Raw genomic sequence first — 27,619 nt, forward strand, 5'->3', positions numbered from 1 at the left:
CAGCCTGGCAACATGGCGAAACCCTGTCTTGACTAAAATACAAAAAAATTAGCCAGGTGTGATGGTGCACGCCTGTAATCCCAGCTACTCGGGAGGCGGAGGCAGGAGAATCGCTTGAACCCGGGAGGCGGAGGTTGCAGTGAGCTGAGATTGCGCCACTGCATTCCAGCCTGGGCAACAGAGCAGGACTCCATCTCAAAACATAAAGTAGTGGAAAAAAACTGTAGGAAAAAGAAAAGAAAAAGCTAAAAAGAAAATTTGACATGTGAAAAAGCGTATTGGCCGGGTACGGTGGCTCACGCCTGTAATCCCAACACTTTCAGAGGCCCAGGCGGGCGGATCTCTTGAGCCCAGGAGTTTGAGACCAGCCTGGGCAACATGGTGAGATTCCATCTCTCTCTTTTTTTTTTTTTTAAATAGAGCATGTTGCAGGAATTCTAGGAATGGACTGTGGGCAGTTGCATGGAGATGGCCTGTAAGAGCTGGCCAGCTTTCACAATCTTCAGCTTTATTTTGAAATCTTGCATTGAGATGAATAACTGCTTTTCTTTCTTTTAGGACATAGCTACCCCCAGAGAATATGTTCACATTCATTTTCCATGTGGCACTGCTTCCGTTGAAATTTTTTTTTTTTTCCTTGAGACGGAGTCTTGCTCTGTCACCCAGGCTGGAGTGCAGTGGTGCGATCTCAGCTCACTGCAACCTCTGCCTCCTAGGTTGAAGCGATTCTCCTGCCTTAGCCTCCCGAGTAGCTGGGATTACAGGCATGTGCCACCGTGCCGGCTAATTTTTGTATTTTTAATAGAGACAGGGTTTCACTATGTTGGCCAGGATGGTCTCGATCTTCTGACCTTGTCATCCACCTGCCTCGGCCTTCCAAAGTACTGGGATTACAGGTGTGAGCCACTGCACCCAGCCATTGTCGAAACTTTTCTTTTTTTTTCTTTTGAGACAGAGTTTTGCTTTTGTTGCCCAGGTTGGAGTGCAATGTCAGGATCTTTGCTCACTGCAACCTCTGCCTCCTGAGTTCAAGCAATTCTCCTGCCTCGGCCTCCCGAGTAGCTTGGATTACAGGCGCCTGCCACCACGCCCGGCTGATTTTTGTATTTTTAGTAGAGACAGGCTTTCGCCCTGATGGCCAGGCTGGTCTGTAACTCCTGACCTTGTGATCCGTTCGCCTTGGCCTCCCAAAGTGCTGGGATCACAGGCGTGAGCCACCGCGCCCAGCCGTTGTTGAAATATTTCTATGATTCAATACACACCGATGTGAGCATTCCCTATTAAGTTTTCCCACCTTTTTTTTTTTCCTTTCTTTTTGAGACAGGGTCTTGCTCTGTCACCCAGGCTGGAGTGCAGTGGTACAATCTCAGCTCACTACAGCCTTGACCTCCTGGGCTCAAGCGACCTCCCACCTCGCCTCTCAGGGACCAGCCAGGGTTGGGGACAGGTCAGTACCACAGCCTACCAGGAGATCCACCTGTCTCTGCCCCTGACCCTGGGATGGGCAGTGGGGGACTGACCTCCTCAGAACTCTGGCTGTGCTGGCCCCCATGAACGAGATCCAGGTACCACTGCTGGGTGCGCTGGAGACCGGGCCACCTGCTGAGCACCGGGCACCTTTCCTCTCCTTGCCTGGGTGGGTCAGAGGCACGTCTGGCATGCTGAGGGGTCACTTTGACACTGGGCCTCTGCACACTGCGGTGTCCTCAGGGAAGTGCAGGCAGGACCATTCCCTGGAGGAGAAGACGGGTCTGGGGGAGGCAGAACTGGAGAGAATCAGGCCTCTGCCCAAGCCAAGGGCCCACATGCTGACTGTTGTCAGAAAAAGAGGATCCGATCCAGACTCCAAGAGAGGGTTCCTTGGATTTTGTGTAGGAAGGAATTCAAGGTGAGCCACAGAGCACAGTGAGAGACAAGTTTATTTTTAATTTTATTTATTTATTTTTATTTTTATTTGAGATAGGGTCTTGCTCTATCACCCAGGCTGGAGTGCAGTGGTGCAGTCTCAGCTCACTGCAACCTCCGCCTGTAGGGTTCAAGTGATTCTCCTGCCTCAGCCTTCCCAGTAGCTGGGACTACAGGCGTGCACCACCACGCCTGGCTAATTTTTGCATTTTTGGTGGAGATGGGGTTTCACCATCTTGGCCAGGCTGATCTTGAACTCGTGACCTCATGATCCACCCGCCTGGGTCTCACAAAGTGCTGCGATTACAGGCATGAGCCACCATGCCTGGTGAGACAAGTTTATCAGAAATGACTCCGGGCTGGGCGTGGTGGCGGCAGGCGCCTGTAATCCCAGCTACGTGGGAGGTTGAGGCAGGAGAATTGTGGGAACCTGGGAGGTGGAGGTTGCAGTGAGTGGAGATTGTGCCATTGCACCCCAGCCTGGGCGACTAGAGTGAAACTCCGCCTCAGAAAAACAAATAAAGAGGCCGGACGCGGTGGCTCATGCCTGTAATCCCAGCACTTTGGGAGGCCGAGGTGGGCAGATCATGAAGTCAGGAGATCGAGACCATCCTGGCTAACACAGTGAAACCCTGTGTCTACTAAAAATATAAAAAATTAGCTGGGCATGGCGACGGGGGCCTGTGGTCCCAGCTACTCGGGAGGCTGAGGCAGGAGAATGGCGTGAACCTGGGAAGTGGAGCTTGCCGTGAGCTGAGATCGTGCCACTGCACTGCAGCCTGGGCGACAGAGCAAGACTCCGTCTCAAAAAAAAAACAAAAAACGAATGATTCTGTTACAGAGCGGACGTGCTCAGAGAGCAGGAAGACCTCGCTGTCCTCTGTTAGTGTCTCTGCTTATAAGAAACTACAAGGAATCTCTACACGTAGACCTGAATGTGCAGATGTGCTCACCGAAGGTTGAAGCTGCTGGTGCTCCCGGTGACCACTCACCTTCAGCCTCAGCCTGCTCACTGGCGTTCTCTCAGTGAAGTGGGCTGTACTCTCCGGAGGTCTGGACATTCTCAGGCCTGCTGGGAAATGTCCTATATGGCCATAACTATTTTGCAATTTTGCAACTATTTGCATAACTATTTTGCAGTCACAGTTGGTGGTCAGCTTGGGACGTAGCTGTTTTCAGCCCCTAAGCATGAACTTTATACTTGCCTTATGAGTGCCAAGCTAGGTACTATGAGATGGAGTCACTCTGGTCGTGTTTTATGAGGCTGGAGGCCTGGAAAAGGCAGAGCTTCCTCCATCATAACCATTGTGGTGCCCCTGTCTGGGCCTGGCTGTGTGCCAGCATCACAGCCCCCGGACCAGGTACTGCTCCGTGCACTGATGTCTGTTTTGCAGAACTGGAATCTCCACTTCCGGAACTGCCCGCTCCACCATCAGCCAAGTCGGGACCACCCCGGAGTGCCTGGCCCCTGAGCTGTGCCCATGCTCCTGTGCTGAAGACCTGGTTCCCATGAGGGACCTGGCCCCTCATTTGAACTCTCGGCACCTCAGTTCTCTCGTCTGTAAACCAGGGATAGAAGGCCACCTTTCACAGCCCCGACTGCACAGGACATCCTGCTCTGGCCTGGAGGGTGGAGGAAACAGTGGCCGAGCAAGAGGCGCTGACCTCTCAGAGTCGGGAAGACTGGACCAACCAGGGAAGGCTTCCTAGAAGAGGTGACCGGGGCGGAGACCCAGTGATGCATCTGCTCCAGGCCAGGGGCTCGGTCCTCTTTTCTGTTTTGACCTCATGGGAGGTTGGAATTTAGAGCAATCGGAGCAGAAGCCAGCCTCTGAGCTCGGAGCATGGCTACTGCTCTCTGCAAGTAGGTCCTGCTGAGGGGTCCTCCGTGGATTATGGGATTAACGTTCAATGTGTCCATACCAGAGGCTGAGCTAGCAAAGCCGGACGTCTCTATTTACTCAACTTCTTAAACGCGACGGCCGGTACCCTGACGATTTGGTCATGTGAAAACCAAAGAGAAAAGGTGGTATTTTTTTTTTTTTTTAAATATGCAGAACAAACAACACCAAAGTTATTTTATTCATTCAAAGTGTGAAAAGGCCAACAATAGCCTGGGGTGGGTGGGGGTGAGGGCACCCTGGCAGCCACCATCCCTGGCGTCCTTGGCACGGAGCAGCGTGGAGCGGGGCGGGTGTAGGGAGGGGTGAGGTGAGCACGGAAGTGAGGCGCCTGTGAACGCAGCCAAACGAGGCGCAGAGGAGACCAGAAGGAAAGCCACCCACGGGCTGCGAGATCGCGCAGGGGCGGTGGGAACCAGGGAAGCCTCTTCTCTCCAGGCCTGTGGGTTCCAGTGTCCCTCTCACCGCAGCCCTTCCTTCTGCTCACGCAAAGCTCCTTGTTCTAATTTGAATTTTGATGGATGTACAGAGGTCAAACCTCAAACCCCTCCTGGTGAACCAGCCACCCAGTCGCTCCCCTTGGCCCCTGCTTTTCTCCCTCTCCTTTGGCCCCTGCTTTTCTCCCTCGTTGGCTGTTTGTCTCGTTTTGGACGTCGCTGCTGCTCGCTGTGCCGTGGACTCTTTCAGGTGCTGGGAAACGTCTTCTGTGTGTTTGTTTGACATCTGCCTCTCAGCTGCCGGTTGGTTCATTCAGTAGAAATCCCCTTCTTTCAGATGAAGTCAGATTTACCAGCGCTTTGCAGTGTAGTTTGGTCCCAGGGCCTCGGGGATCTTGCTCTGTTCCCTTTTTTGGTTTCCTCCCCATCTCCACTTTTTTTTTTTTTCCCCCCCGAGATGGAGTCTCCCTCCGTCACCCAGGCTGGAGTGAAGTGGCATGATCTCGGCTCACTGCAACCTCCACCTCCTGGGTTCAAGCGGTTTCCAGCTAATTTTTGTATTTTTGGTAGAGACGGGGTTTCGCCATGTTGGCCAGGCTGGTCTCAAACTCCTGACCTCAAGTGATCCACCTGACTCGGCCTCCCAGAGTGCTGGGATTACAGGCCTGAGCCACCACGCCCAGCTTTCGTGGCTTTTAAGTGCGTAATTCAGTGGCATTATGTACAGTCAGAATGCTGTATAACCATCACCGCTACCCATTTCTAGAAATTTCTCACCTCACACAGACACTGTCCCCATTAAACAGTAATGCTCCACTGCCCTGGCTCCTGGTCGCTGCTGTTTTCCTTCCCATCTGTGGCCTCACGTGTTCTGAATGTTTCAAATAAACGGGATCATACATTTGCACCCCCTCGCCCCCCGCAATTTTTTTTTTTTTTTTTTAAACAAAATCTCGCTCTGTCGCCCAGGCTGGAGTGCAGTGGTGCGATCTCAACTCACTGCAACCTCCACCTCCTGGGTTCAAGCGATTCTCCTGCCTCAGCCTCCTGAGTAGCTGGGACTACAGGCATGAGCCACTATGTCTGGTTAATTTTTGTATTTTTAGTAGAGATGAGGTTTCACCACGTTGGCCAGGCTGGTCTCGAACTCCTGACTTCAAGTGATCCACCCTCCTGGGCGTCCCAAAGTGCTGGAATTACAGATGTGAGCTGCCGCGCCCGTCGGATGTGAGCTGCTGCGCCCATGCGGCCGGCAAAGTGTTTTCAGCGTTCATCCACATTGTAGCATGTGTCAGAATGTTACTCCCTTTTAAAGGGCTGAATGATATTTCATTGTATAACTAAAAATAAAATCCTAAGTCCCACACCAACTGAAAGGACCCCCATTTGGCCAAGGGGACCCCAAAGAAAACCTTAAAACAGAGTTCCCAAGCATGATGGGGAGGGAGTCAGGCAGCCTCCTTGTACCCCTCCCTTCTGGAGTTGAGGCTTAATGACCACCCGGCATTCACGTTAAAGTACAGATCGCAAGACTGACAAAGAGACTTTGTGGCAATAAGATACCAAATTATAAAGGAGGCCTAAGGCCCTGCCGGGCAGAGGTTAGGTCGCGCCTGCTGCTCGCCCTCCTGCTACACGGGTCACTGTGACCCAGTGGAGGGGGCAGACTCTGACACAGCGTCCTTATGGGACCTTACACATTCCTTTTTGCTGACTCCGAGTTTTACAGCCTGACTCCTTTAACCAATTACAAGTTAAAGAGAATCTGAATACACTTGGAACACACTCCCCACCCACTTCGAGATATCCCACCTTTAGCCGGGCGTGGTGGCTCACGCCTGTCCTCTCAGCACCTTGGGAGGCTGAGGTGAGCAGATCACCTGAGGTCAGGAGTTTGAGACCAGCCTGGCCAACATGGTGAAACCCTGTCTCTACTAAAAATACAAAAATTAGCAGGGCGCGATGGTGGGTGCCTGTAATCCCAGCTACTCAGGAGGCTGAGGCAGGAGAATCGCTCGAGCCCGGAAGGCTGAGGTGGCAGTGAGCTGAGATGGTGCCACTGCACTCCAGCCTGGGTGACAGAGCAAGACCCTGTGTCAAAAAAAAATTTTTTTTTCCATAGTCTGTTTTTTTTTCCATAAATAATTGGATGGATGGACCACACTGTGTTTATCCATCTATCAGTTGATGGACAGGGGTTGTTTCTGCCTTGGCCATTGTGAATAATGCTGCTGGGAACATGGGTGTGTGGGGATCTGTTCAGGTTCCTGTTTTTTAATTCTTTTGTTTTTTATTCTTTTGTTTTGCGGGAATTGCTGGGTCATGTGGTCATTCTATGTTTAACTTTTTGCAGAACCACCAAGCTGTTCTCCACAGAGGCCACACCTTCTAACCTGCCCACCAGCAGCACACGGGGGTTCCTGTCCCTCCATATCCTCATCAGGGCTTGTTAAGCTACTAAGTTTTATTTTTTGAGATGGAGTCTTGCTCTGTCGCCCAGGCTGGAGTGCAGTGGCACGATCTCGGCTCAGTGCAACCTCCGCTTCCTGGGTTCAAGCGATTCTCCTGACTCAGCGTCCTAAGTAGCTGGGATTACAGGCGCCCGCCACCACGCCCGGCTAATTTTTGTGTTATTAGTAGAGATGGGATTTTATCATGTTGGCCGGGCTGGTCTCAAACTCCTGACCTCAAGTGATCCACCTGCCTCGGCCTCCCAAAGTGCTGGGATTACAGGCATGAGCCACTGTGCCCAGCCTAATTTTTGTATTTTTAGTAGAGACAGGGTTTTGCCGTGTTGGTCAGGCTGGTCTCAAACTCCTGACCTCAGGTGATCTGCCCGCCTCGGCCTTCCAAAGTGCTGGGATTACAGGCATGAGCCACCGGGCCTGGCCGCTATTAGTTTTTAAATCAATTTTATTGTGTTAAACTTATGTACAATAAATGCATCCATTCAAGGTATGTAATTCCAGGCTGGGTGCGCTGGCTCACATCTATAATCCCAGCACTTTGCGAGGCCAAGATGGGTGTATCGTTTGAGCCCAGGAGTTCAAGACCAGCCTGGGCAACATAGCAAGACCCCATCTCTACAAAAATTAGCCGGGTACAGTGGCACGCACCTGCAGTCCCAGCTACTTAGGTGGAGGTGGGAGGATCACCTGAGCCCAGGAGGTTGAAGCTACAGTGAGCCGTGATTGTGCCATTGCACTCCAGCCTGGGTGACAGAGCAAGACGCTGCCTCCAAAGAAGAAAATAAAGCATGTAATTCAAACAGTCCTGGAAGTTATACACACCCACGAATCCATCACCACAGTCAAGACACAGCATTTTCCTCACCTTCCAGAGACTTCCTAGAGTCTCTGCAGTCCACTCCTCTCTCCTGCTCCTGTTGAGTAGGAATCCTTCATTCTGGTGAAGTTGCCCAGCCCCAGGCAACCACTGATCTGCTTCTTGTCAGAATAGATTAGCTTGCCTTTTAAATTTTTATATAAGAGGAATCATATCTTATGTACTCTGAGTCTGCCTCTTTCATTGAGCATAATGATTTTGAAATTCATTTATTGTTTTCATATATGAGACAGTATTTCCCTTTTTATCATTGGGCAGTACACCATAGTGTTAATATGCCGTACTTTGTTCATCTATTGATGGAAGTGTGTGTATATATATATATATATATACGTGTGTGTGTGTATATATATATTAAATCATTTTTGGCTATTGTGAATGGAGCTGCTGTAGATATTCATGCATAAGTCTTTGTGTGAACACATTTTCATTTCTCTTGGGACATTCCTTAGGAGTGGAATAGCTAAGTGGCATGGTTAGGTATAAGTTTAACTTCTTAAGAAGGTGTCAAACAAAACTGCCTGTATCCATTTGCACTCCCACCAGCAGCCTCTGAGAGTTCCAGTTGCTCCACTTCCTTGCCACCACTTGTTATTGTTGGTCCTTTTAAATTTAGTCATTTTAGTGGGTGTGTAATGTGGTGTCACACTGTGGATGGAATCTGCATTTCCTTAATGAGTAATGTCTAGTGGGTGTGTAGTGAGCAGTATCTCCTTGTGGATTTCATTTGCATTTAATGAGCGGTGATGACGATGAGCCTCTTTTCACATCCAGATGGATCATGTGTTGTGTATTTTTTGAGACAGGGTTTTCACCCAGGGCGTGGTTATAGCTTGCTGCAGCCTCAAACTGGCCTCAAGCTATCCTCCCACCTCCTCCTCCCAAGTAGATGGGACTTCAGGCCTGCGCCACCACGCCTGGCTAGTTTTTCAATTTTTCGCAGGGATGGGGTCCCATTATGTCACCCAGGTTAGCGTGCAGTGGCGTGGTCATAGCTCGCTGCAGCCTCAAACTCCTGGGTCAAGTGATCCTCCCACCTCAGCCTCCTAAAGTGCTGGGACTACAGACGTGCACCACCACACCTGGCTTTTGTATCTTTTTGTGTGTGTGTGAAGTGTCTGTTTAAATCTTTTGCCCATTTTTAAATAACAGCTTTACTGAGAGATAATCCACACCATACAGCTCACCCATTTACCCATTTGAAGTACCGTTCAGGCCCAGCGTGGTGGCTGCGGCCTGTAATCCTAGCATTGGGAGGTCAAGGTGGGCAGATCACCTGAGGTCAGGAGTTCAAGACCAGCCTGACCAACATGGTGAAACCCCATCTCTACTAAAAATACAAAAATTAGCCGGGCGTGGTGACACATGCCTGTAATCCCAGCACTTTGGGAGGCCGAGGCAGGCTGATCACCTGAGGTCAGGGGTTTGAGACCAGCCTGGCCAACATGGTGAAACCTCATCTCTACTAAAAATCCAAAAGTTAGCCAGGAGTGGTGGCGGGCACCTGTAATCCCAGCTACTCGGGTGGCTGAGGCAGGAGAATCGCTTGAACCCAGGAGGCGGAGCTTGCAGTGAGCTGAGATCACGCCACTGCACTTCATCCTGGGTGACAGAGCGAGACTCATCTCAAAAAAGAAAAGGAAAGAAACTCCATACCCCTTAGCAGTCAGTCCCCCTGACTGGTCTCCCTCCCCCCGGGTCTTATGAAACCACTCATCTACTTCCTGTCTCTCTAAATTGACCCGCTCTGGATGTTTCATCTAAAGGGACTCGTACAGTGTGTCCGTGTTTCCAGGCTCAGCCGTGTTGCAGCGCATATGGCCTGGGTTTTACGGGATTCTCTGTCTTATCATTGAACCGCAAATGTTCCTTGTAAATTCTGGGGATATATCCTGCAAATATTTCTCTTATTTTGTAGCTTGGTTCTTTATTCTCTTCATGGCATCATTCAAAGAGCAGCAGCTTCAGTCATGGTCTCTGTCCTCTCTCTTGCATCTAACAGGTCTCTGCCTATTCCAAGCCCGCCAACACTTCCTCTTGAATTTCCTTCTAACAGTTTTATAGTTTAAGCTTTTATACTCGGGTCTATGGTTGGTTTTGAGTAAATTTTGCATATAATATGAGGTAGGAATCTATGTTCTTTCAATCACATAGACACATAGATATGGCCGGGCGCGGTGGCTCACGCCTGTAATCCCAGCACTTTGGGAGGCCGAGGTGGGTGGTCACGAGATCAGGAGATCGAGACCATCCCAGCTAACACGGTGAAACTCCGTCTCTACTAAAAAATACAAAAAAAATTAGCCGGGCGTGGTGGCGGGCGCCTGTAGTCCCAGCTACTCTGGAGGCTGAGGCAGGAGAATGGCGTGAACCCGGGAGGCGGAGCTTGCAGTGAGCCAAGATCGCGCTGCTGCACTCCAGCCTGGGCGACACATTGAGAATCCATCTCAAAAAAAAAAAAAATCACAGAGATATTCTTATTTTTCTTCTTTCTTTCTTTCTTTTTTTTTTTTCAGTAGAGACGGGGTTTCATCTTGTTGGCCAGGATGGTCTTGATCTCTTGATCTCATGACCCGCCTCGGCCTCCCAAAGTGCTGGGATTACAGGCGTGAGCCACCACGCCCGGGCTTTTTTTTTTTTTTTTTTTTTTTGAGACAGAGTCTCGCTCTGTCGCCCAGGCTGGAGTGCAGTGGCGCGATCTCGACTCACTGCAACCCCTACCTCCTGGGTTCAAGTGATTCTTCTGCCTCAGCCTCCCAAGTAGCTGGGATTACAGGCATGTGCCACCAAGCCCAGCTAATTTTGTAATTTTAGTAGAGACGGGGTTTCTCCATGTTGGTCAGGCTGGTCTCGAACTCCTGACCTCAGGTGATCTGCCCATCTTGGCCTCCCAAAGTGCTGGGATTACAGGCATGAGCCACCACACAGGGCCTCATTTAAAAATTCTTTATGGAGATGAGGTGTCACTACGTTGCCCAGGCTGGTCTTGAACTTCTGGCCTCAACTGACCCGCGTCGGCCTCCCACGGTGCTGGTTGAAGGGTGAGCCCAGGCTGGCCACGGCGCGTTTTCATCATTGTCTTCAGCTTGCAGTCTGCTGGTTCAGGGCTTAGCCGGGCACACGGACCCCTCTGAGGCTCCTGTTCAGGGCTCAGCCGTGTCTACGGGGCCGTCCAAGCTCTTCCTGGACCCTCCTCGGCTCCTTCAGTTCAAGGCTCAGCCGGGCACGTGGGCCCCTCCTTGGCTCCTCCGGCTCAGGCCTTTCCTGGAGCTCTGGGCCCTGAGTATTCTGGGCTCCTTCCTTGGTTGCCTTTGGCCTTTGGCCGGGAGAGTGGTGGGTGTCCGTGGGAGCCTGGGCCACTTCACAGCCCCGCAGCCGACCTGCAGCTCCTTCAGGGCAAAGCTGCATGGACACAAAGGGAACGCCACTCGGAGCTGGCCTCTCCCTTTACCTGTCATTTCCCTCCCAAGCCGGCTGCCTTCTGTCCCCTCCCCAGAGCCCTTGGGTAACTGGTTTGCTACAGTGTCTGGAATTTTTCAGTTGTTCTCTGTGGAAGGGAGTTTTTAAAAGGCCCTTAATCCCTTCTTGACATTTGTAAGTTGACGCACCCTTGCTGAATTCTGTGTGCCTGAAGGTCAGTTTCCACCGCGAGTCACACTAGAAAACCCACTCCGTGCAAAAAGACCAGAGATGACCGCTGTGCACACCTCAGTTCAGCAAACAAACCTTTGCAGGTGTTCATAGTGGAGGCGGATTCCATACTGGGGATAAGAGCTCACGACATGCTGGGAGGGGTTTCAGGGGCAGGGAGGGGGCTTCTGTGGCCCCAGGTCAGGAGGAGCAGCTCTTCCCTCAGCAGCAGGCAGCCCACCCAGATGCGTGGGGAAGGCAGCTCCCACTTCGCCAGGCCAGCGAGCGCCCGGGGGCAGCTCCGTTCCAGTCAACCCCACGAGAAGGGGTGTGCGTGTGCCTGGAGCTGGCTCCCGTCCTGCCTCTCTACCTGTGTGCTCCCACAGCCCTGAGACGGATGGCTCACAGCCTTGCGAGGCCCACACTGGACTGGGCGTCAGGCTTGTGCTCCCGGGAGTCCTGTCTGGGCTGTGTAGTCACCGTCCAGAGCCTGCTGACCTGCAACTGGGGGGGCCACAGTGCTCCCTGGGTTTCAGCACCTGAGAATCAGAGGGTGGGATCCTGTGAAACCTGGACCAGGGCTCCCACCCACACCCACCCAGGGCAGCCATGAAACCTGGGCCTGGGCTCCCACCCCACGCCCACAGAGGGCAGCCGTGAAACCTGGGCCCGGGCTCCCACCCATGCCCACCGAGGGCAGCTTTGCCTTCCTGGGCATCCCTCCTCCCCCAGGTGGCCGGGCCTGGCCCGCTGCCCGTCCAAGGCCCCTGCGCGGGGTCTCCACCCACACATTCCTGAGGTGTGAGGCGCCGCCGCTCCCTGCTGCCCCGAGCAAAGCCGTCATTTGTTCCCTTTGACGGCCTGGGAGGCTGCCAGGCTCTCCACCCCCACTTCCAAGTTGAGGAAACCGAGGCAGAGGCTCAGGTGTGGCCAATCAACGCTGCACGTCAGAGTTACCCTGGGCAGGGCCCACTGAGACCTGGGAGGGGCCACTTGGGACCTGGAGGGCTGGGGGCTGCCTGGGCGTTAGGGGTAAAGCTCCCTACCCAACCGCGCAGAACACCTCGGAGGCCTGGGGGCTGGGCTCCCCCTTTCACATCGCCCTTTAGAGGACCGCGTGTGGGCATTGGCCCGAGATCCAAAAGGGGCCGTCCTGTTCCCCATGGGCGCTGCCAGCGCCACGCACTCCTCTCTCTGCCTGGCCGGCCACTCCCGTCTGCTGTGACGCGAAGAAGGAGAGCTGCCGGCGGACCCACAGTGCTTCCCTCCCTGGGATCTGTAAGTAACAACCTTTGAGCTCTTTCTGTTGTGGTGTGGATGGAATCTGCACCTTCCATCTGGAGTACTGGGGCCGCCCCAGGCCGGGCTTCCAGCACCAGAGTGATGGTCAGGCTTCAGCTAGACGCAGATTTCACCCCGGAGGGCACAGGCAGACCCATTTGTTTGGAAGCGGCAGTCCTAAGGCAGCGCAGGTGCCTCCACGGCCCCAGCCCAGCCCTCCTGCAGGTGTAAAGGATGCAGATTCCAGGGCGCCCCGTGGCCTGCAGAGGCCCCTCAGAGCAGGAAGGGCCGGGCTTTCGGGGAGCCCCCACCCCAGGTGCGGAGGTCCTTGGGTCACGTGGAGGTGGGGTTGGGGGTGCCCAGGTCCCCTGTGATCCGATGGCCAAGTTTCCTGCCTGGCTTCACGCACCCCAAGGGCTGGGGGTCCCACCCACCGCTCATTTTCTGGCTGTGGGGGGGGTCTGTTTTCTTCCACCATCTCAAGGTGTTCAGAGCCTCAGGGGCCTTCCCACTTCCTCTGGGGCCTGAGGGCAGTAGAGTCCGTCACCGGGAGGCTCTGTGGCTCCCCGAGACATTCCCCTGTGGACGGGGCGCTGAGCATGAGCATGTTACCCCCATTTCTGAGCTGCGGGTGTACCCACCGGGCCTGGGCCAAGGTTTTTAGGAGGTAGTTCTATTCTACTTAGCCACGGTGGCCTCCCTGAAAGGGGTGAGTGTGGAAGCCAGTTCCCTCTTCTGCGGGCCCCACCCCTACCCCAGGAGGACAATTCTTGTTCAGGGAGGGTCTCCCCACCCACTTCCCCACCCCACACTGGCCCACAGGCCTCCGGGCCTCACCCTAGAGAGTACAAGGGGCTCCCCAGGCTGCTCATTGGCCCAGCCCAGTCCCGCCCCACCTGGACTGCACCCGCAAGTGGGCTCAGAGAGGCCAAGTGGCCCAAAAAGACGCTGGTGGGTGGGAATGGGCGGTGGCCTCTGTGCCTGCAGCGCCCCTCCTGCTCCAAGGGTGTTGTCTGCCTGGCAGGGCCTGGGGTGTTCACAAAGCCCAGGCACCTGCAGCTGAGGGTGGGGCAGAGGGGAGGGAGCCACATCCAGGCGAGGGGGCTGCTGGACACAACCCCAGCAGGACCTGCTTGTCCTCCTGTGCGGGAGTGGGGAGACTCAGGCCAGCCCGAGCGGGCGGTGACCCCGGCTGCTCCATCTAAGCTCTGCTCACACTGCCCTGCCCTTCCGGGAGAGGGGTGGGCGCCAACTGACGCCTGGGCTGTCTGGGCTGGGGACCGGGATCTCAGACCCAGCCCCTCCCCTGGACAGGAGCCAGTCGGGGGGACAGAGGGCTCGGTTGCTGGAGGGCAGGGCCAGGGTGCAGACGCAAGCTGCAGGTGCCACAGAATTTTGCCCTGGGAGCCCCTCCTGGGCCCACATGTCCCCAGGCTGGCCCAGGACAGAGGCATGGGGTGGGAGCAGGGGGTCCCATCGTGAGTCACTGCCCTCCACAGACACAGACCATGGCCTTGCCAACGGCTCGACCCCTGTTGGGGTCCTGTGGGACCCCTGCCCTCGGCAGCCTCCTGTTCCTGCTCTTCAGCCTCGGTGGGTACTAGATGGGGCTGCCGGTGAGGCGAGGACGGCCCAGGGGCCTTGGGGGCCAGGCCCTCAGCAAGGCTTTGCCTGTCCCTGCTTTCTCCCTGGAGTGCCTGTGGTGGCCAAGTCCCAGCAGCAGTCTCTGCCCCCAGAGGTGACAGGAGCTGGAGACCCAACCAGGGAGTGATGGGGCTCAGGACACAGTGGGGATGTCTGTGGGATGGGTGGTCTGACCGGCCAAACGCCGGGTCTCAGGGAAAGATGTGGAAGGCCGGGCTCCCTGGTGGAGGGCAGACCCCTGTGCCTGGGGGACTGTGATGTCAGGGGGTACACGGGGCACACAGGGTACACGTGCCTGAGCCACTGGCCTCTCTTTGGGGCGTGCACAGGGCTGGCTGTGGGGGCGGCCGGGCTCTGCCTCCTTCCTCCCCTGGGTCAGGGCACACCCAAGAGGCCCACCCCCCACCCAAGCTGTCCCCTCTGCCCCTTTAGGATGGGTGCAGCCCTCGAGGGCCCTGGCTGGAGAGACAGGGCAGGTAAGGTCCCCTCTGGGGAAACAGGAGAAGGTCTTCAGGTCCCAGGTGGGGGTGCCATGCTGTGTTCTCTCTGTCATGTATCCACGGTGCCTGCCAGTTTCCACGGTCCCTGCTTGCAAGGGGGCACCTGGACCTGCATGTGACTGGCCTGGGAGCAGCCAGGTCCGGGGAGTAGCAGAGCCAAAATTGCAGCTGGGTCCGGGAAGTGGCTAGATGAGAAGTAGCAAAGCCCATGGGTCTGAGACACAGCCGGGCCTGGGAAGTAGCTGAACTCGGAGAGTACCTGGGCCCAGGGGTAGCGGGACCTGGGAACTCTTGCTCCAGAGAGCTGGTCTGAGCCATGTTCAGCAGGCCCTGTGCCCCCAGGAGGCTGCGCCCCTGGACGGAGTCCTGGCCAACCCACCTAACATTTCCAGGTGGGTCCGGGGTCCTCACAGTCCTCAAGGGTGAGGCTCAAGAGGCCCTGGGGACTGAGGGTGGGCAGGGCACCCCATCCCCCAGCATCCCATCCCCTGTCCGTCCCCTCCCCCACACCCCTCCCCCACCCCATGTCCCCTCCCCCCTCCCCACACCCTCCCCCATGTCCCCTCCCCCCACGTCCCCTCCCCCCTCCCCCCACATCCCCTCCCCCCATGTCCCCTCCCCCCTCCCCCCACGTCCCCTCCCCCTTCCTCCTCTGCTCCACCACAGATCTGACTCGGCTCAGGACTGTGGGAGGGACTGACACCCCCCAGGTGATGGCAACTCCCAGCTCTTGAGGGCGTCACCTGGCCTTGGGGGGAGGTCTGCAGGGAGCACCAGGGTCCTTCGGGGAGAGGTGGGGCTGTGGGGCTTGGGGAGCACTGAGTGGACATTGCAGGGGAGGGGCGATCGTGGGTGCCCAGCCGGACCCCTCCTGCAGCCTCTCCCCACGCCAACTCCTTGGCTTCCCGTGTGAGGAGGTGTCCGGCCTGAGCACGGAGCGTGTCCAGGAGCTGGCTGTGGCCTTGGGACAGAAGAATGTCAAGCTCTCAGCAGAGCAGGTCAGTCTCAGTTGGGCTGAGGCAGGCGGGCACAGCTGGGGCTGAGGAATTCACAGGCAGCTCTGCAGTGCCCACCTTGCCACCACAGTCCCCTCTGTCCCCGCTGCCATCTCTCCCTGGCCAGTTCTTCCCAGAGTTCCTCTGGCCACCCAAGCTGACCACTAGGGTGCCCGTCCACATCAAGGGCCAGCTCCCCAGGAGCAGGTCTGATATGACCCTGTGTGCTGGACCCCCTCCTGGAGCGCCATGAGCAGCCCTCCAGGCTCTGCCCCAAGGGTGAATCTTTTTCAGGGGAGTGGGTGAGACCTGGGAAAGGGCAGCGGCAGCCATTCACAGGAGCCCACATCCCCCGGGGCAGCGCGCAGGCGGCCAGAGATCCACTCCCACAGATTCTCGTGGCCAGGGCAGGGGTATGTTGTGGTGGGCAGGCTGGCCAGGCGACCCTGGCCCGCCACGTGGGTGGCGGCTTGAAACGCTCTGTGCTGGACTCCCTGCCCCTGCAGCTGCGCTGTCTGGCTCACCGGCTCTCCGAGCCCCCGGGGGACCTGGACGCCCTCCCGTTGGACCTGCTGCTATTCCTCAAGTAGGCCCTGCCCCCCACCCCCTGCCCCGTGAACCCACCCCCCCCCCCACTGACTTCTGCCCCCAGCCCTCAGCCCCCAACCCCTGCCCCTTGCCTTGGACCCCAGGCCACAGCAGAGACGTGGAGGCCGGCCGGGCCGCCTCTCAGGGTGGGGACGGGTGTGATCGGTGCGGCCTGTCCCCAGCACCCTCTCTCCACAGCCCAGACGCATTCTCGGGGCCCCAGGCCTGCACCCGTTTCTTCTCGCGCGTCACAAAGGCCAACGTGGACCTGCTCCCGCGGGGGGCTCCTGAGCGACAGCGGCTGCTGCCTGCGGCTCTGGACTGCTGGGTAGGGGCTGGGGCCAGCGCGGGGCGGAGAGGGCTCGGCAGTTCCAAAGGCGCTGAGGCCGGCCTCTCTGCAGGGTGTGCGGGGGTCTCTGCTGAGCGAGGCTGATGTGCAGGCTCTGGGGGGCCTGGCTTGCGACCTGCCTGGGCGCTTTGTGGCCGAGTCGGCAGAAGTGGTACTACCCCGGCTGGTGCGCTGCCTGGGACCCCTGGACCACGACCAGCAGGAGGCAGCCAGGGAGGCTCTGCAGGGCGGAGGACCCCCCTACGGGTAAGTGAAGGTGTCTAGAACCTCGAAGGCTCACCTGGTGGCGTGGCATGAGCAGCGTGAGGACACCCATGGCCACGCCTCAAGGCCCAGGGTCAGTCAACCCCGCCACAACCCCTGCCAATGGCCCCAGCGTCCCCTCCACAGCCCGGGGGTACGGCCTGGCCTCTTCCCTCTCTGGGGCTGCATTGGGGGATCCCTGAGCTGTGCCCCGTGTTTGCACAGCCCCCCGTCGACATGGTCTGTCTCCACCCTGGACGCTCTGCAGGGTCTGCTGCCCGTGCTGGGCCAGCCCATCATCCGCAGCATCCCACAGGTGAGATCCCGATCCCCAGCCCTTGGGGATGCCCGGCCACCCAAGGCTCAGCCCGGGTCCTGCTCGTCCTCAGGGCATCGTGGCCGCGTGGCGGCAACGCTCCTCTCGGGACCCATCCTGGTGGCAGCCTGAACAGACCGTTCTCCAGCCGAGGTTCCGGCGGGACGTGGAGAGTGAGTGCCGTGCCCTGCGCAGTCTGGCACCAGGCTGGGCAGCACCCCTGGGGGTGGGCATCTGCAGTTTAGGGTCTCACCTGCCCCTCCCCAGCTCTGCAGCACGTCCCATTATAACCACAGAGAGTGGACAGAATCCCCGTTTGCCAGTGGGTAAACTGAGGCACGGGGAGGGTCACAAATTGCCCAAGGTCTCATCTCACAGCAGGTGTGGGAGGAAGAAGGGGTCAAACGAACTCCGGCCCTGACCCCTGACCCCTGACCCCTGTGCCCTGCAGAGACACCCTGTCCCCCAGGCAAGAAGGCCCGCGAGATAGACGAGAGCCTCATCTTCTACAAGAAGTGGGAGCTGGAAGCCTGCGTGGATGCGGCCCTGCTGGCCGCCCAGATGGACCGTGTGAACGCCATCCCCTTCACCTACGAGCAGCTGGATGTCCTAAAGCATAAACTGGATGAGGTAGTTCATGACTCAGGTTCCCGCCGGCCTGCTGTGTCCAAGCCATCCCCAGCCCCGCTGGGAGTGACGTGGGCCCTCCTGGTCTCTTGGCCTGCAGCTCTACCCACAAGGTTACCCCGAGTCTGTGATCCAGCACCTGGGCCACCTCTTCCTCAAGATGAGCCCTGAGGATATTCGCAAGTGGAATGTGACGTCCCTGGAGACCCTGAAGGCTTTGCTTGAAGTCAACAAAGGGCATGAAATGAGTGCTCAGGTGACCGTCCGGCTCGGGGGTCACGTGGCATGAGATTGGGAAGGGCTGAGGGGCGGAGTGGGGGACAAAGCCTGAGGTTGGGCGGGTCTGGGGTCAGGGGCACAGCCTGAGGTTATGCTGGTGGTGGAGGGATACATCTCTCCTTGCCACAAGGCTCCTCGGTGGCCCCTCCCACAGGTGGCCACCCTGATTGACCGCTTTGTGATGGGAAGGGGCCAGCTAGACAAAGACACCCTAGACACCGTGACTGTCTTCTACCCTGGGTACCTGTGCTCCCTCAGCCCCAAGCAGCTGAGCTCCGTGCCCCCCAGCATCATCTGGTGAGTCCCCAGAACTCTGCCCGGCAAGGTGGGTCCGTGTGCTGGCGCTCACTGTCCACCCACCCTGTCCCCAGGGCGGTCAGGCCCCAGGACCTGGACACGTGTGGCCCAAGGCAGCTGGACGTCCTCTATCCCAAGGCCCGCCTTGCTTTCCAGAACATGAACGGGTCCGAATACTTTGTGAAGATCCGGTCCTTCCTGGGTGAGCCAGGGAGTCCCTGGACAGGGTGGGTACCACAACGGGGGAGCCACAGACTCCACTCAGGGGTGCCAGGCCTTTGCCTCACTGGGCCGCCTGCTGCCAGGGTAACTGGGTGGTCACCTGTCCTCTGCCCCCGGGGTGTGTATGGCCTTAGGGGCTGTGGGTTCTGACCCCAGCTCAGGGCGCCAGCCACCTCCAGTGTCTCCCATGCCTGGGGGTCAGGCAGCCGGGCAAACCCAGGCCCTGGAATCCCTAAGGAAAAAGGGAAGCCCTGTAAGGCAAGTGGGCTTCCTGCAGCCTGTGGTCAAGGGCCTGGGGGTGTGAGGTGAGGCCTCAGCTCGGGCCCCTCTCCCGGTGGGCAGGTGGGGCCCACACGGAGGATTTGAAGGCTCTCAGTCAGCAGAATGTGAGCATGGACTTGGCCACGTTCATGAAGCTGCAGACGGATGCGGTGCTGGTACGGCGAGTGGGGGGGAGCGCGTGGGGTGGGGGGCGCGTGGAGGAGGGGCCAACCGGGGGACGGGAGGGCGTATAAGGCGGGTCTGCAGTGGGGCAGGGCCTTAGGAAGGGCCTTAGGAAGGGCCTCAGGAAGGGCAGTGTCTTCCTGTGTGGTGGGGCCTAGGGAAGGGCAGCCATTGAGCTGAGGTCAGCCATTGAGCTGAGGTCAGCGGGCCAGATACCTCCAAAGTCTGGAGAGGCTGTGGCGGGCATCTGTGGGTGGGGCAGTTTGGACACAGGAGAGCCTGGCAGCCCTCTGGCGGCGCTGGGGGAAGGAGACCCTCCTTGATGGCTGCACGGGGGCTCTGGCAGCCGTTGACTGTGGCTGAGGTGCAGAAACTTCTGGGACCCCACGTGGAGGGCCTGAAGGCGGAGGAGCGGCACCGACCCGTGCGGGACTGGATCCGACGGCAGCGGCAGGACGACCTGGACACGCTGGGGCTGGGGCTACAGGGCGGCATCCCCAACGGCTACCTGGTCTTAGACCTCAGCATGCGAGGTGGGTGGGGTGGCGTGGCCAGGCCAGGGCTGGGGGCAGGGCTGGGGGCGTGGAGGTGGGCGCTCTGAGTCACCCCTTTCTCCGTAGAGGCGCTCTCGGGGACGCCCTGCCTCCTAGGACCTGGACCTGTTCTCACCATCCTGGCTCTGCTCCTGGCCTGCACCCTGTCCTGAGGGCCCCACTCCCTTGCTGGCCCCAGCCCTGCTGGGGATCCCCGCCTGGCCAGGAGCAGGCATGGGTGGTCTGTTCCACCCCAAGAGAACTCGCGCTCAGTAAACGGGAACATGCCCCCTGCAGACACGCCTTGTGGCCTCTGAGGACTTTCTGGGACCCCACCAGCGTGGCTCCTCTCCCTCTGGTCTTGGGCCCCCAGGCCAGGTGGGGGCCCTTGGAGGCCTTCCTGACTCTGCTGCCACCGTGCTGAGGGCCAGGCCAGCACTCAGGGTGGCCCCAGTAGACAGTGGTGGGAGTCCTGTGCCCCCGTCCCCGTCCCCGTCCCCGTCCCCACAGGCTTGGCCCCGGCTAGGACATTCCCGGGCTCCCCTGCTCAGGCCTTGAGCACAGACACAGGCAGGACCACGACTTTGGACTTTATTCACGTCCAGCAGTGAAGTCAGTGGCCCCGGCCCCAGCCCCGGCCCCAGCCCCAGCCCCAGCCCCAGCCCTCCGCAGGGCCCGGGCAGCGTCTTCTGTGGCCCGCCTGAGCCTGTGGTTGTGCAGGAGGCACCTTCTTAGGGCCTGGTCCTCAGTCCAGCTCCCAGGGCCTGGAGGCGGGGATGGGCGGGGCAGTCTAATAGGTGGGGCTCGGGTAGGTTGGCCTGGCCTAGAGCTGGCCCCTCAGCCCAAGTGGGCGTCCAGCTGAATCTTACAGCCCTGTTTTTCCTGCACCTGACCCCTGTGAACCCAGCCACCCCAAGGCAGTGCTGTCCACAGAAACCAGGGCGCAAGTCCCCCAGTGCAGCAGCCACAGGAGGCTGGAGGGCAGGGCCACCGCCAGCGGCAGGTACCCCAGGGGGGCCCACAGGCTGCCTGCAGATGGAACAGGGAGGCCACCATCAGTCCCACCAGACGCTACCCCCATATCCACCCCCTGGAGCCAGACAGGCCTGGGCAGCCCCTCCCTCTGGCGGGGGAGGGTGGGGACAGCCAGCGAGGACACCGACCTGCGGCTACTCTTCTGGGACCCAACAAAGGTCTCAAAGCTTCCCTGCCCCCACTTTCTGCTGGTCAGTGGGTTTTAGGGGAGGCAGCTGCGTCTCTAACTCAGTGGGCAATGAAGGGTGAAGCAGGGTTGGCCAGCCTCATCCCAGGAGGCAATGGACAAAGCTGGTGGACAGCCTGTGGGAGTGGCCATGAGGCGGGGACGGGTCTGAGAGGGCCCTGGGCAGAGGGGGCCAAGCCAGAGGGGTGTGGGGGCCATACCTGAGGTGGAGGCCTGGGCAGTGTTCGCGGGCAGGCCCGAGGTGTGGACCAGATGGAGCGCTTGGTGGGTGGTGCTGGGGGGCCCGCTGGTGCCGTGGGCTGGGCCGGTGGAACCGGCGGGGCCGGCGGGGCTGACGTCCAGGCCGAGCTGGCCCAGGGCAGAGCTGTTGAGGCTGTGGAGCCAGGCCCTGACGGTGGGGTGGCTGCGGGCCTTCTGCAGGTCTCCCACATTGTGGCCCAGCAGTGCAGTCACGTTGCCGACATCCAGGCTCTGCGGAGAGGGGTGGGGCAGAGGGGCCATGGGGCCACCTTCCGGGGCAGGGGAAGACCCACAAGGTAGGGCCAGACCCGGGATCGGGCAGATGGCGGGAGTGAGGCCCAGAAACGGCCTGGAGCAGGGAAGTGGGGGTATGCTGGCTGTGACCTGTGAGCTAGGGGCTCCCCAGCCTGGGACAGCCCTGCACCCCCACCCCCACCCCCACCCCCACCCCCACGGGGCAGCCCGGCCCCACCTGCAGCTCGAGGGGGTTCAGGCTGGTGAAGGTGTCGATGTCCATGGAGATGTTGGCCTGGGCCAGGTGCCGCAGCTCCTCCACCGGTGCGCCGCCTGGGGGGACAGGGGTAAGGGGGGCGGGGCTCCACCAGGGGAGCACCTGGGGGGATGGGGTGAGGGGGGCGGGGCTCCACCAGGGGAGCACCTGGGGAGACAGGGGTGAGGGGGGCTGGGCTCCACCATGGGAGCACCTGGGGGGACAGGGGTGAGGTGGGTGGGGCTCCACCAGGGGAGCACCTGGGGGGATGGGGTGAGGGGGGCTGGGCTCCACCATGGGAACCACCTGGGGGGACGGGGTGAGGGGGGCTGGGCTCCACCATGGGAACCACCTGGGGGGATGGGGTGAGGGGGGCTGGGCTCCACCATGGGAACCACCTGGGGGGACGGGGTGAGGGGGGCTGGGCTCCACCATGGGAACCACCTGGGGGGACAGGGGTGAGGGGGGCTGGGCTCTACCAGGGGAGCACCTGGGGGGACGGGGTGAGGGGGGTGGGGCTCCACCAGGGGAGCACCTGGGGGGACGGGGTGAGGGGGGCGGGGCTCCACCAGGGGAGCACCTGGGGTGACAGGGGTGAGGGGGGTGGGGCTGCTGGGGGAGGGTGCCCACCCACGGACAGGGCTCACCGAGGTAGGGCGCATGAGGCGGTAGTAGGCAGCTGGGGTCCTGCTGCTGCCGAAGTCCTCACGGGCCTTGGTGTAGAGCACGTTCTTCCGGCTCTGGGGGCAGGAGGAGACGTCCAGGGCCCCGGCCAGCCTGTGGGAGGCAGGAGGCTGAGGAGTTGGTTGCCAGCCCCCCACCCTTCCAACGCTGGGCATGGCCCTCCCTTCCCGAGCCACAGCTTTCCTCTCGCTCTCTGTCCTGGGGGAACAGGGTTCCCCCAAATTCACATCCATCCAGGACCTCAGAATGTGACCTTGTTGGGAAACAGGGTCATTGCAGATGGGATAAGATGAGGTCAGACTGGATCAGGTGGGCCCTAAACCAATGACTGGGAGCCTTCTAAGAACAGGGAAAGCTGAGGGCCGGGCGTGGTGCTCTCGCCTGCAATCCCAGCACTCCGGGAGCCCTGGGCGGGTGGATCACGAGGTCAGGAGATCGAGACCAGCCTGGCCAACATGGTGAAGCCCCATCTCTACTAAAACTACAAAAATCAGCCAGGTGTGGTGGGCGCCTGTAGTCCCTCCCAGCTACTCGGGAGGCTGAGGCAGGAGAATTGCTTGAACCCAGGAGACAAGACAGAGGTTGCAGTGAGCTGAGATCGCGCCACTTAACTCCAGCCTAGGCGGCACAGTGAGACTCCATCTCAAAAACAAACAAAAAGGGGAAATCTGAGGGCTGGGCGTGGAGGCTCACGCTTGTAAATCCCAGCACTTTGGGAGACTGAGGCAAGAGGATTGCTTGAATCCAGGAGTTTGAGATCAGCCTGGGCAACATAGTGAGACCCTGTCTCTTAAAAAAAAAAAGAATAGGAAATGTGGATACAGATGGAGGAGAGTGTGGCGTGAGAATGGAGGCAGAGATGGGGTTGATGTATGCATAAGCCCGGAGGTGCCAAACCTTGTCAGCAACGCCAGAAGCTAGAGGAGGCAGGAAGGGTCCTCCCTGCAGGGTTCAGAGGGGCGGGGGCTGCCAGCACCCTGATTTCACACCTCTGGCCTCCAGAACTGAGAGAATATATTTCTCTTTAAAATTACCCAATTTGGCCAGGTGCAGTGGCTCACACCTGTTATCCCAGCACTTTGGGACGCCGAGAAGGGTGAATCGCTTGAGGTCAGGAGTTCGAGACCAGCCTGGCCAACATGGTGAAAACTCATCTCTACTAAAAATACAAAAATTAGCCGGACATGGTGGCGGATGCCTGTAATCCCAGTTACTCGGGAGGCTGAGGTGGGAGAATCGCTTGAGCCCAGGGGGCAGAGGTTGCAGTGAGCCGAGATCACGCCACTGCACTCCAGCCTGGGTGACATAGTGAGACTGCCTCAAAAAATAAGTAGGCCGGGCGCGATGGCTCACGCCTGTAATCCCAGCACTTTGGGAGGCCAAGGCGGGCGGATCATGAGGTCAGGAGATCGAGACCATCCTGGCTAACACGGTGAAACCCCGTCTCTACTAAAAATACAAAAAATTAGCCAGGCGTGGTGGCAGGTGCTTGTAGTCCCAGCTACTCGGGAGGCTGAGGCAGGAGAATGGCGAGAACCCGGGAGGCGGAGCTTGCAGTGAGCCAAGATCGCGCCACTGCACTCCAGCCTGGGAGACAGAGCAAGACTCCATCTCAAAAAAATAAATAAAGTCACCCAGTTTGTGTACTTTGCTCAAAGCTAGAGTCCAGGCAGGGCAGCCCTGGGACTGATGCTCCCCTGATGGCCTGGCTGAGCTGCCCTCCCTGGCATCAGTTTCCTCTCGTGGTCCTCCTGGGCTGAGGCAGGAGCTGCCTCCGAGGCAGTGGGAGATTGGGGTTGGCTCACCGGAGCTCCTGGGGATGGATGGTCTGGATCTGCTGAGGACTCATCCAGCACAGGCGGGTGCCCCCGATGGCCAGCAGCAGGGCGCCGGAGACTGTGCTATTGTGCTCCAGAAACTTCTGCAGCACAGCCTGGGGGCAGAGCCCGGGTCAGTGGGGCAGGCTGGGGCTCGGGGCCGCCCACCTGCCCACCCACCCAGGTGCCCTCACCTCTGTCTGGTTCTCCAGGGCCACGTCGGAGGCCAGCAGAGCCACGACCGTGTCCTGGGAAGTGATGCTCCACTGGCCGATCTCGGTGTGGGAGTAGAGGATGAGCCGCAGCTGATCCTCCGGGAGGCCTTGTGGGTAGATCTGAGCAGGTGGGCAGGGCTGGGCAGGGTCAGCAGAGGTGCCGCGCCCACCGGCCTCCCCTTCCCCACAGCCCGGCCGTGCACCTGTGCGAGCTTGGCCTTGACCATGCGCTGGCACTCAGTGGGCAGCGGGTGCTGCAACAGGGGGTCCAGGTTGGTTCTGAGGATGCGGCCGTCCAGGCAGGACTCAAGCTGTGCACAGTCGTAGTGCACCAGGAGGAGGTCGTCCCGCAGCGTGGCGGCTGTGATGTTGCCTCGGACACAGGGTCTCCCTTGGGGGTGTGTGGGGTCCAGGCTGGTAACCGGGGCCTGGGCCAACCACCACTGCTGGCTCTGGGCACCTTTTTTTTTTTTTTTGAGCCAGAGTCTTGCTCTATCGCCTAGCAGCAGGGCGCCAAAGGCTGGAGAGCAGTGGCATTGATCTCAGCTCACTGCAACCTCTGCCTCCTGGGTTCAAGTGATTCTCCTGCCTCAGCCTCCCGAGTAGCTGGGATTACAGGCATGTGCCACCATGCCAGCTAATTTTTGTGTTTCTAGTAGAGACGGGGTTTTGCCGTGTCGGCCAGGCTGGTCTTGAACTCCTGACCTTAAATGCATCGTTCCGCCTTGGCCTCCCAAAGTGCTGGGATTACAGGCCTGAGCCACTGTGCCCAGCCCTTTTTTTTTTTTTTTTTTTTTTTTTTTAGGCAAAGTCTCGCTGTGTCGCCCAGGCTGGAATGCAGTGGCACGATCTTGGCTCATTGCAACCTCCACCTCCACCTCCCAGGTTCAAGCGATTCTCACTCCTCAGCCTCCCAAGTAGCTGGGATTACAGGCATGAGGCACCACGCATGGCTAATTTTTGTATTTTTAGTAGAGATGGGGTTTCCCCATGTTGGCCAGGCTGGTCTCGAACTATGGACCTCAAGTGATTTGCCTGCCTCGGCCTCCCAAAGTGCTGGGATTACAGGTGTGAGCCACCGTGCCTGGCCCAGGCCCCCTCTTTGACCCCTTCCCCTCCACTTCTGACCTTGGTCAGACCTTGGCTTTCCCTGAGTTCTAACCAAGAACTTGGCCAAACTACTTCTCTGAGGTCAGCCAGGCCCGAGGGAGGAGCCAGACCGGGGAGGTGCAGGGCGGGTCACAGTGGCCATACTGACCTGGGCTGAGCCTGGGCCTGGAGGACACTGGTTTGGTCTTGGACTCCAGGAAGCTGGTGACAAAGCGCCTGGCCTCACGCCGGCTGAGCCTCCCGGCCCGGCATGAAGCCACCACGCTGCGGAAGAAGCCCAGGCCCACGGCCTGGCAGGGCAGGTGTGGGCTGAGGTTGGTGGCCCAGGCCTCCGTGCCACAGCCCGCTTGTGCTCACCCCGGGGCCCCTCCTACCTCCTGCACCTGCGTCCACAGGTGAGGGCTGATGTATGTGGCCAGGGGCCCCAGGGCCTGTAGCCCCTCCAGTGTCCAGGAGCCAGGGGGCCTGGTGCACAGAATGGGGTGCAGTGTTGGGTCCAGGGCAGGTCCCCCGCCCCGGGAGCCCCTGCCCCTCCGTGGACACCCAGCAGGCAGGAGCACCCAGTAGGTGCTTGACCACCCAGCCCCTGACTGGCACCCACAGGAGGGACGCCCCCACCACAGCCAGCGGGACAGCACCCCAACCCTCTGCCCCTCGGCCACAGGACCCAGTGAGGCTGAGGCCAGAGATCAGATGTTAGTGGGCTGTGGACATCAGTGACCTCTTGGGCCGACCCCGGGCTGCCTCCCGTCTCGTCCCCGCCTCCTCGCCTGGCCCCATGACCCCACCCACCCGAGCGAGGTCTTCCCACTGGCCAGCAGTGAGTTGAGGGCAATGTGCTGGGCGGCGGTCAGCCGTGGGCAGTGCTGCAGGTTCTCCAGCACGCGGGGGTCCGCGGCACCGATGCTGGACGCGTCCATGTCACACACCAGGGCCCCGAGCAGTTGCAGATCGGAGGCGCTGAGTCGCGGGTGGGCCACTCCCTGCAGGGCCAGCAGGTCGGCGCCCAGCGGGAGGCTGCCTCCAATGCACAGGACCCATCCTGCCCAGGCGCCCACCAGGCGGGCCACAGCCGCCCCCCACGCACCCCGGCCCACCCCACTCAGGGCCCACCAGGCAGGCCACAGCCGCACGCCGCACGCCGCAGGGCGACTCTCTGGTCGGGTAGATGACTCAGCAGCTCCACGTCCCCCTGGGCGGCACAGCGGATGAAGGCCCGGCAGTCTGCTTCCTGCACCTGGCTCAGGCTGCAGGTGAGTTTGAGGCTGTCAGGCTGACGGGGGGCGGGGCCCGACCTCCCAGCAGCCCCGAGATGCACCTGGGGTGCTGAGGGCCCCCAGGACTCCTGTGGCCAGGCAGGGAGGGGCACTCACTTGTAGAAGAGCAGCAGGTTAGGCGGGTGGAGCGTGAAGTCGTCCTGGAGGCCGCACCGTGACGCCAGGTTGGCCAAGCAGCTGAGCTGGGCAGAAGGGCGCTGGTTACTCCCTCGTCCACTCTGGACTCACCGTGGCAGCCCGTGGGCGCCCTTCCCCTCTGCAGAGGCCTCAGGCTCCAGTCCCCACCCACTTCTCGGGCCCCATTTCCCGCATGTCAGGTCCTCCCCACGGCCACCCGTGCCCGCCCCTCTGCCTGGAGGGGAACCCCACACAGCAGAACAGGCCTCCGAACGGCTGCCCCCAGCCCCAAAGCCGCCTCCCTGGCCGCTAGGCCCCTCTGCAGCCTCCCTGGCCCCCAGCTCCAAAGCCGTGTCCTCACTGACGGGGTGTTAAAGCGCACGTCCGGATGCTGGGCGGGTGTAGACGATTGCCTGTCTCCACCAAGGAGGCCCCACAATGCTGTGGTTAGGGGTCTCCTCCGGCGCAGCCCATTGGCAGCTTCCCAAGTGGACTCTGGGTGGTGCCCCTCGGCTCCACCTGACAGCCTCCTCCTGGCATCAGGGCTCTGCCAGGCCTGGCCTCCACCCCCGACCCCATGCTCCCTGAGGCTCTGCTCGCCCCTCTCAGCCTATGCAGCACGCTGCCCAGCCTCAGCGCCTCCTGCCTAGGCTTGTATAGCCTGGCCTTTGAGGTCATTTCAAGGGTTTTTAGCCCATTCCTCAGAGGGCCCTTTGCCTGATTTTATGTCAGCCAAGCCCCTGGGACATACGGTGCATAAGGCGAGGGGCTTCGAGGCAGACAAGGACGGCCCCAGAGTTTTGTGCAGCCCCCACCAGGGTCTCATCCCTGAGGAGGAGCCCACCCAGGGTGGGGGCTCGGGGACCCTCCTGCAGCCTGAAAAGAGCCCCAGGGAATGGAGCACGGGCTGC

The 27,619-nt window shown here is 59.4% G+C and overlaps 2 protein-coding genes and 1 long non-coding RNA gene across 3 annotated transcripts in view; 2 read left to right on the forward strand and 1 right to left on the reverse strand.

The window, feature by feature from the left end:
* The first annotated feature begins 723 nt into the window (after positions 1 to 723).
* LOC134760415 (uncharacterized) lies at positions 724 to 5,150 on the forward strand. Its single transcript, XR_010137805.1, has 2 exons — positions 724 to 1,888; positions 2,747 to 5,150. It is a non-coding gene; the product is annotated as an uncharacterized LOC134760415 (long non-coding RNA).
* A 5,322-nt stretch (positions 5,151 to 10,472) lies between these two features.
* Positions 10,473 to 19,836, forward strand: MSLN (mesothelin). The gene is made up of 16 exons (XM_054534429.2): positions 10,473 to 14,092; positions 14,576 to 14,619; positions 14,986 to 15,035; positions 15,521 to 15,641; positions 16,145 to 16,224; positions 16,425 to 16,554; positions 16,628 to 16,821; positions 17,044 to 17,134; positions 17,208 to 17,307; positions 17,586 to 17,764; positions 17,862 to 18,017; positions 18,195 to 18,337; positions 18,412 to 18,539; positions 18,902 to 18,996; positions 19,350 to 19,536; positions 19,624 to 19,836. Exons 1-16 carry the CDS (start codon positions 14,008 to 14,010, stop codon positions 19,707 to 19,709), a joined length of 1,869 nt encoding a protein of 622 aa, XP_054390404.1. The 5' UTR covers positions 10,473 to 14,007; the 3' UTR covers positions 19,710 to 19,836.
* Positions 19,837 to 20,258: 422 nt separating this feature from the next.
* LOC100449643 (mesothelin-like protein) overlaps positions 20,259 to 27,619 on the reverse strand; it is a 13,789-nt gene continuing 6,428 nt past the window's right edge. Inside the window, exons 4-15 of the mRNA XM_054534430.1 lie at positions 26,688 to 26,773; positions 26,428 to 26,561; positions 26,107 to 26,293; positions 25,689 to 25,779; positions 25,463 to 25,604; positions 24,408 to 24,595; positions 24,184 to 24,324; positions 23,978 to 24,105; positions 22,123 to 22,265; positions 21,471 to 21,565; positions 20,959 to 21,229; positions 20,259 to 20,565 (exon numbers count right to left, since the gene is read on the reverse strand). Of these exons, the coding sequence (XP_054390405.1) occupies positions 20,402 to 20,565; positions 20,959 to 21,229; positions 21,471 to 21,565; positions 22,123 to 22,265; positions 23,978 to 24,105; positions 24,184 to 24,324; positions 24,408 to 24,595; positions 25,463 to 25,604; positions 25,689 to 25,779; positions 26,107 to 26,293; positions 26,428 to 26,561; positions 26,688 to 26,773 (1,770 nt within the window). The 3' untranslated portion in view covers positions 20,259 to 20,401. The remainder of the gene's footprint in view (positions 20,566 to 20,958; positions 21,230 to 21,470; positions 21,566 to 22,122; positions 22,266 to 23,977; positions 24,106 to 24,183; positions 24,325 to 24,407; positions 24,596 to 25,462; positions 25,605 to 25,688; positions 25,780 to 26,106; positions 26,294 to 26,427; positions 26,562 to 26,687; positions 26,774 to 27,619) is intronic.

This window comes from Pongo abelii, chromosome 18 (genome assembly GCF_028885655.2).
Source record: "Pongo abelii isolate AG06213 chromosome 18, NHGRI_mPonAbe1-v2.0_pri, whole genome shotgun sequence".
In the NCBI taxonomy this organism is placed as follows: Eukaryota; Metazoa; Chordata; class Mammalia; order Primates; family Hominidae; genus Pongo; species Pongo abelii.

Bases quoted from the DNA above. Each gene is read 5' to 3' on its own strand.
- MSLN (XM_054534429.2), top strand. From the start codon at position 14,008: ATGGCCTTGCCAACGGCTCGACCCCTGTTGGGGTCCTGTGGGACCCCT. The intron at 18,018-18,194 runs GTGACCGTCCGG...CCCCTCCCACAG, and splicing joins GGCATGAAATGAGTGCTCAG to GTGGCCACCCTGATTGACCG. The intron at 18,997-19,349 runs GTACGGCGAGTG...GGGCTCTGGCAG, and splicing joins TGCAGACGGATGCGGTGCTG to CCGTTGACTGTGGCTGAGGT.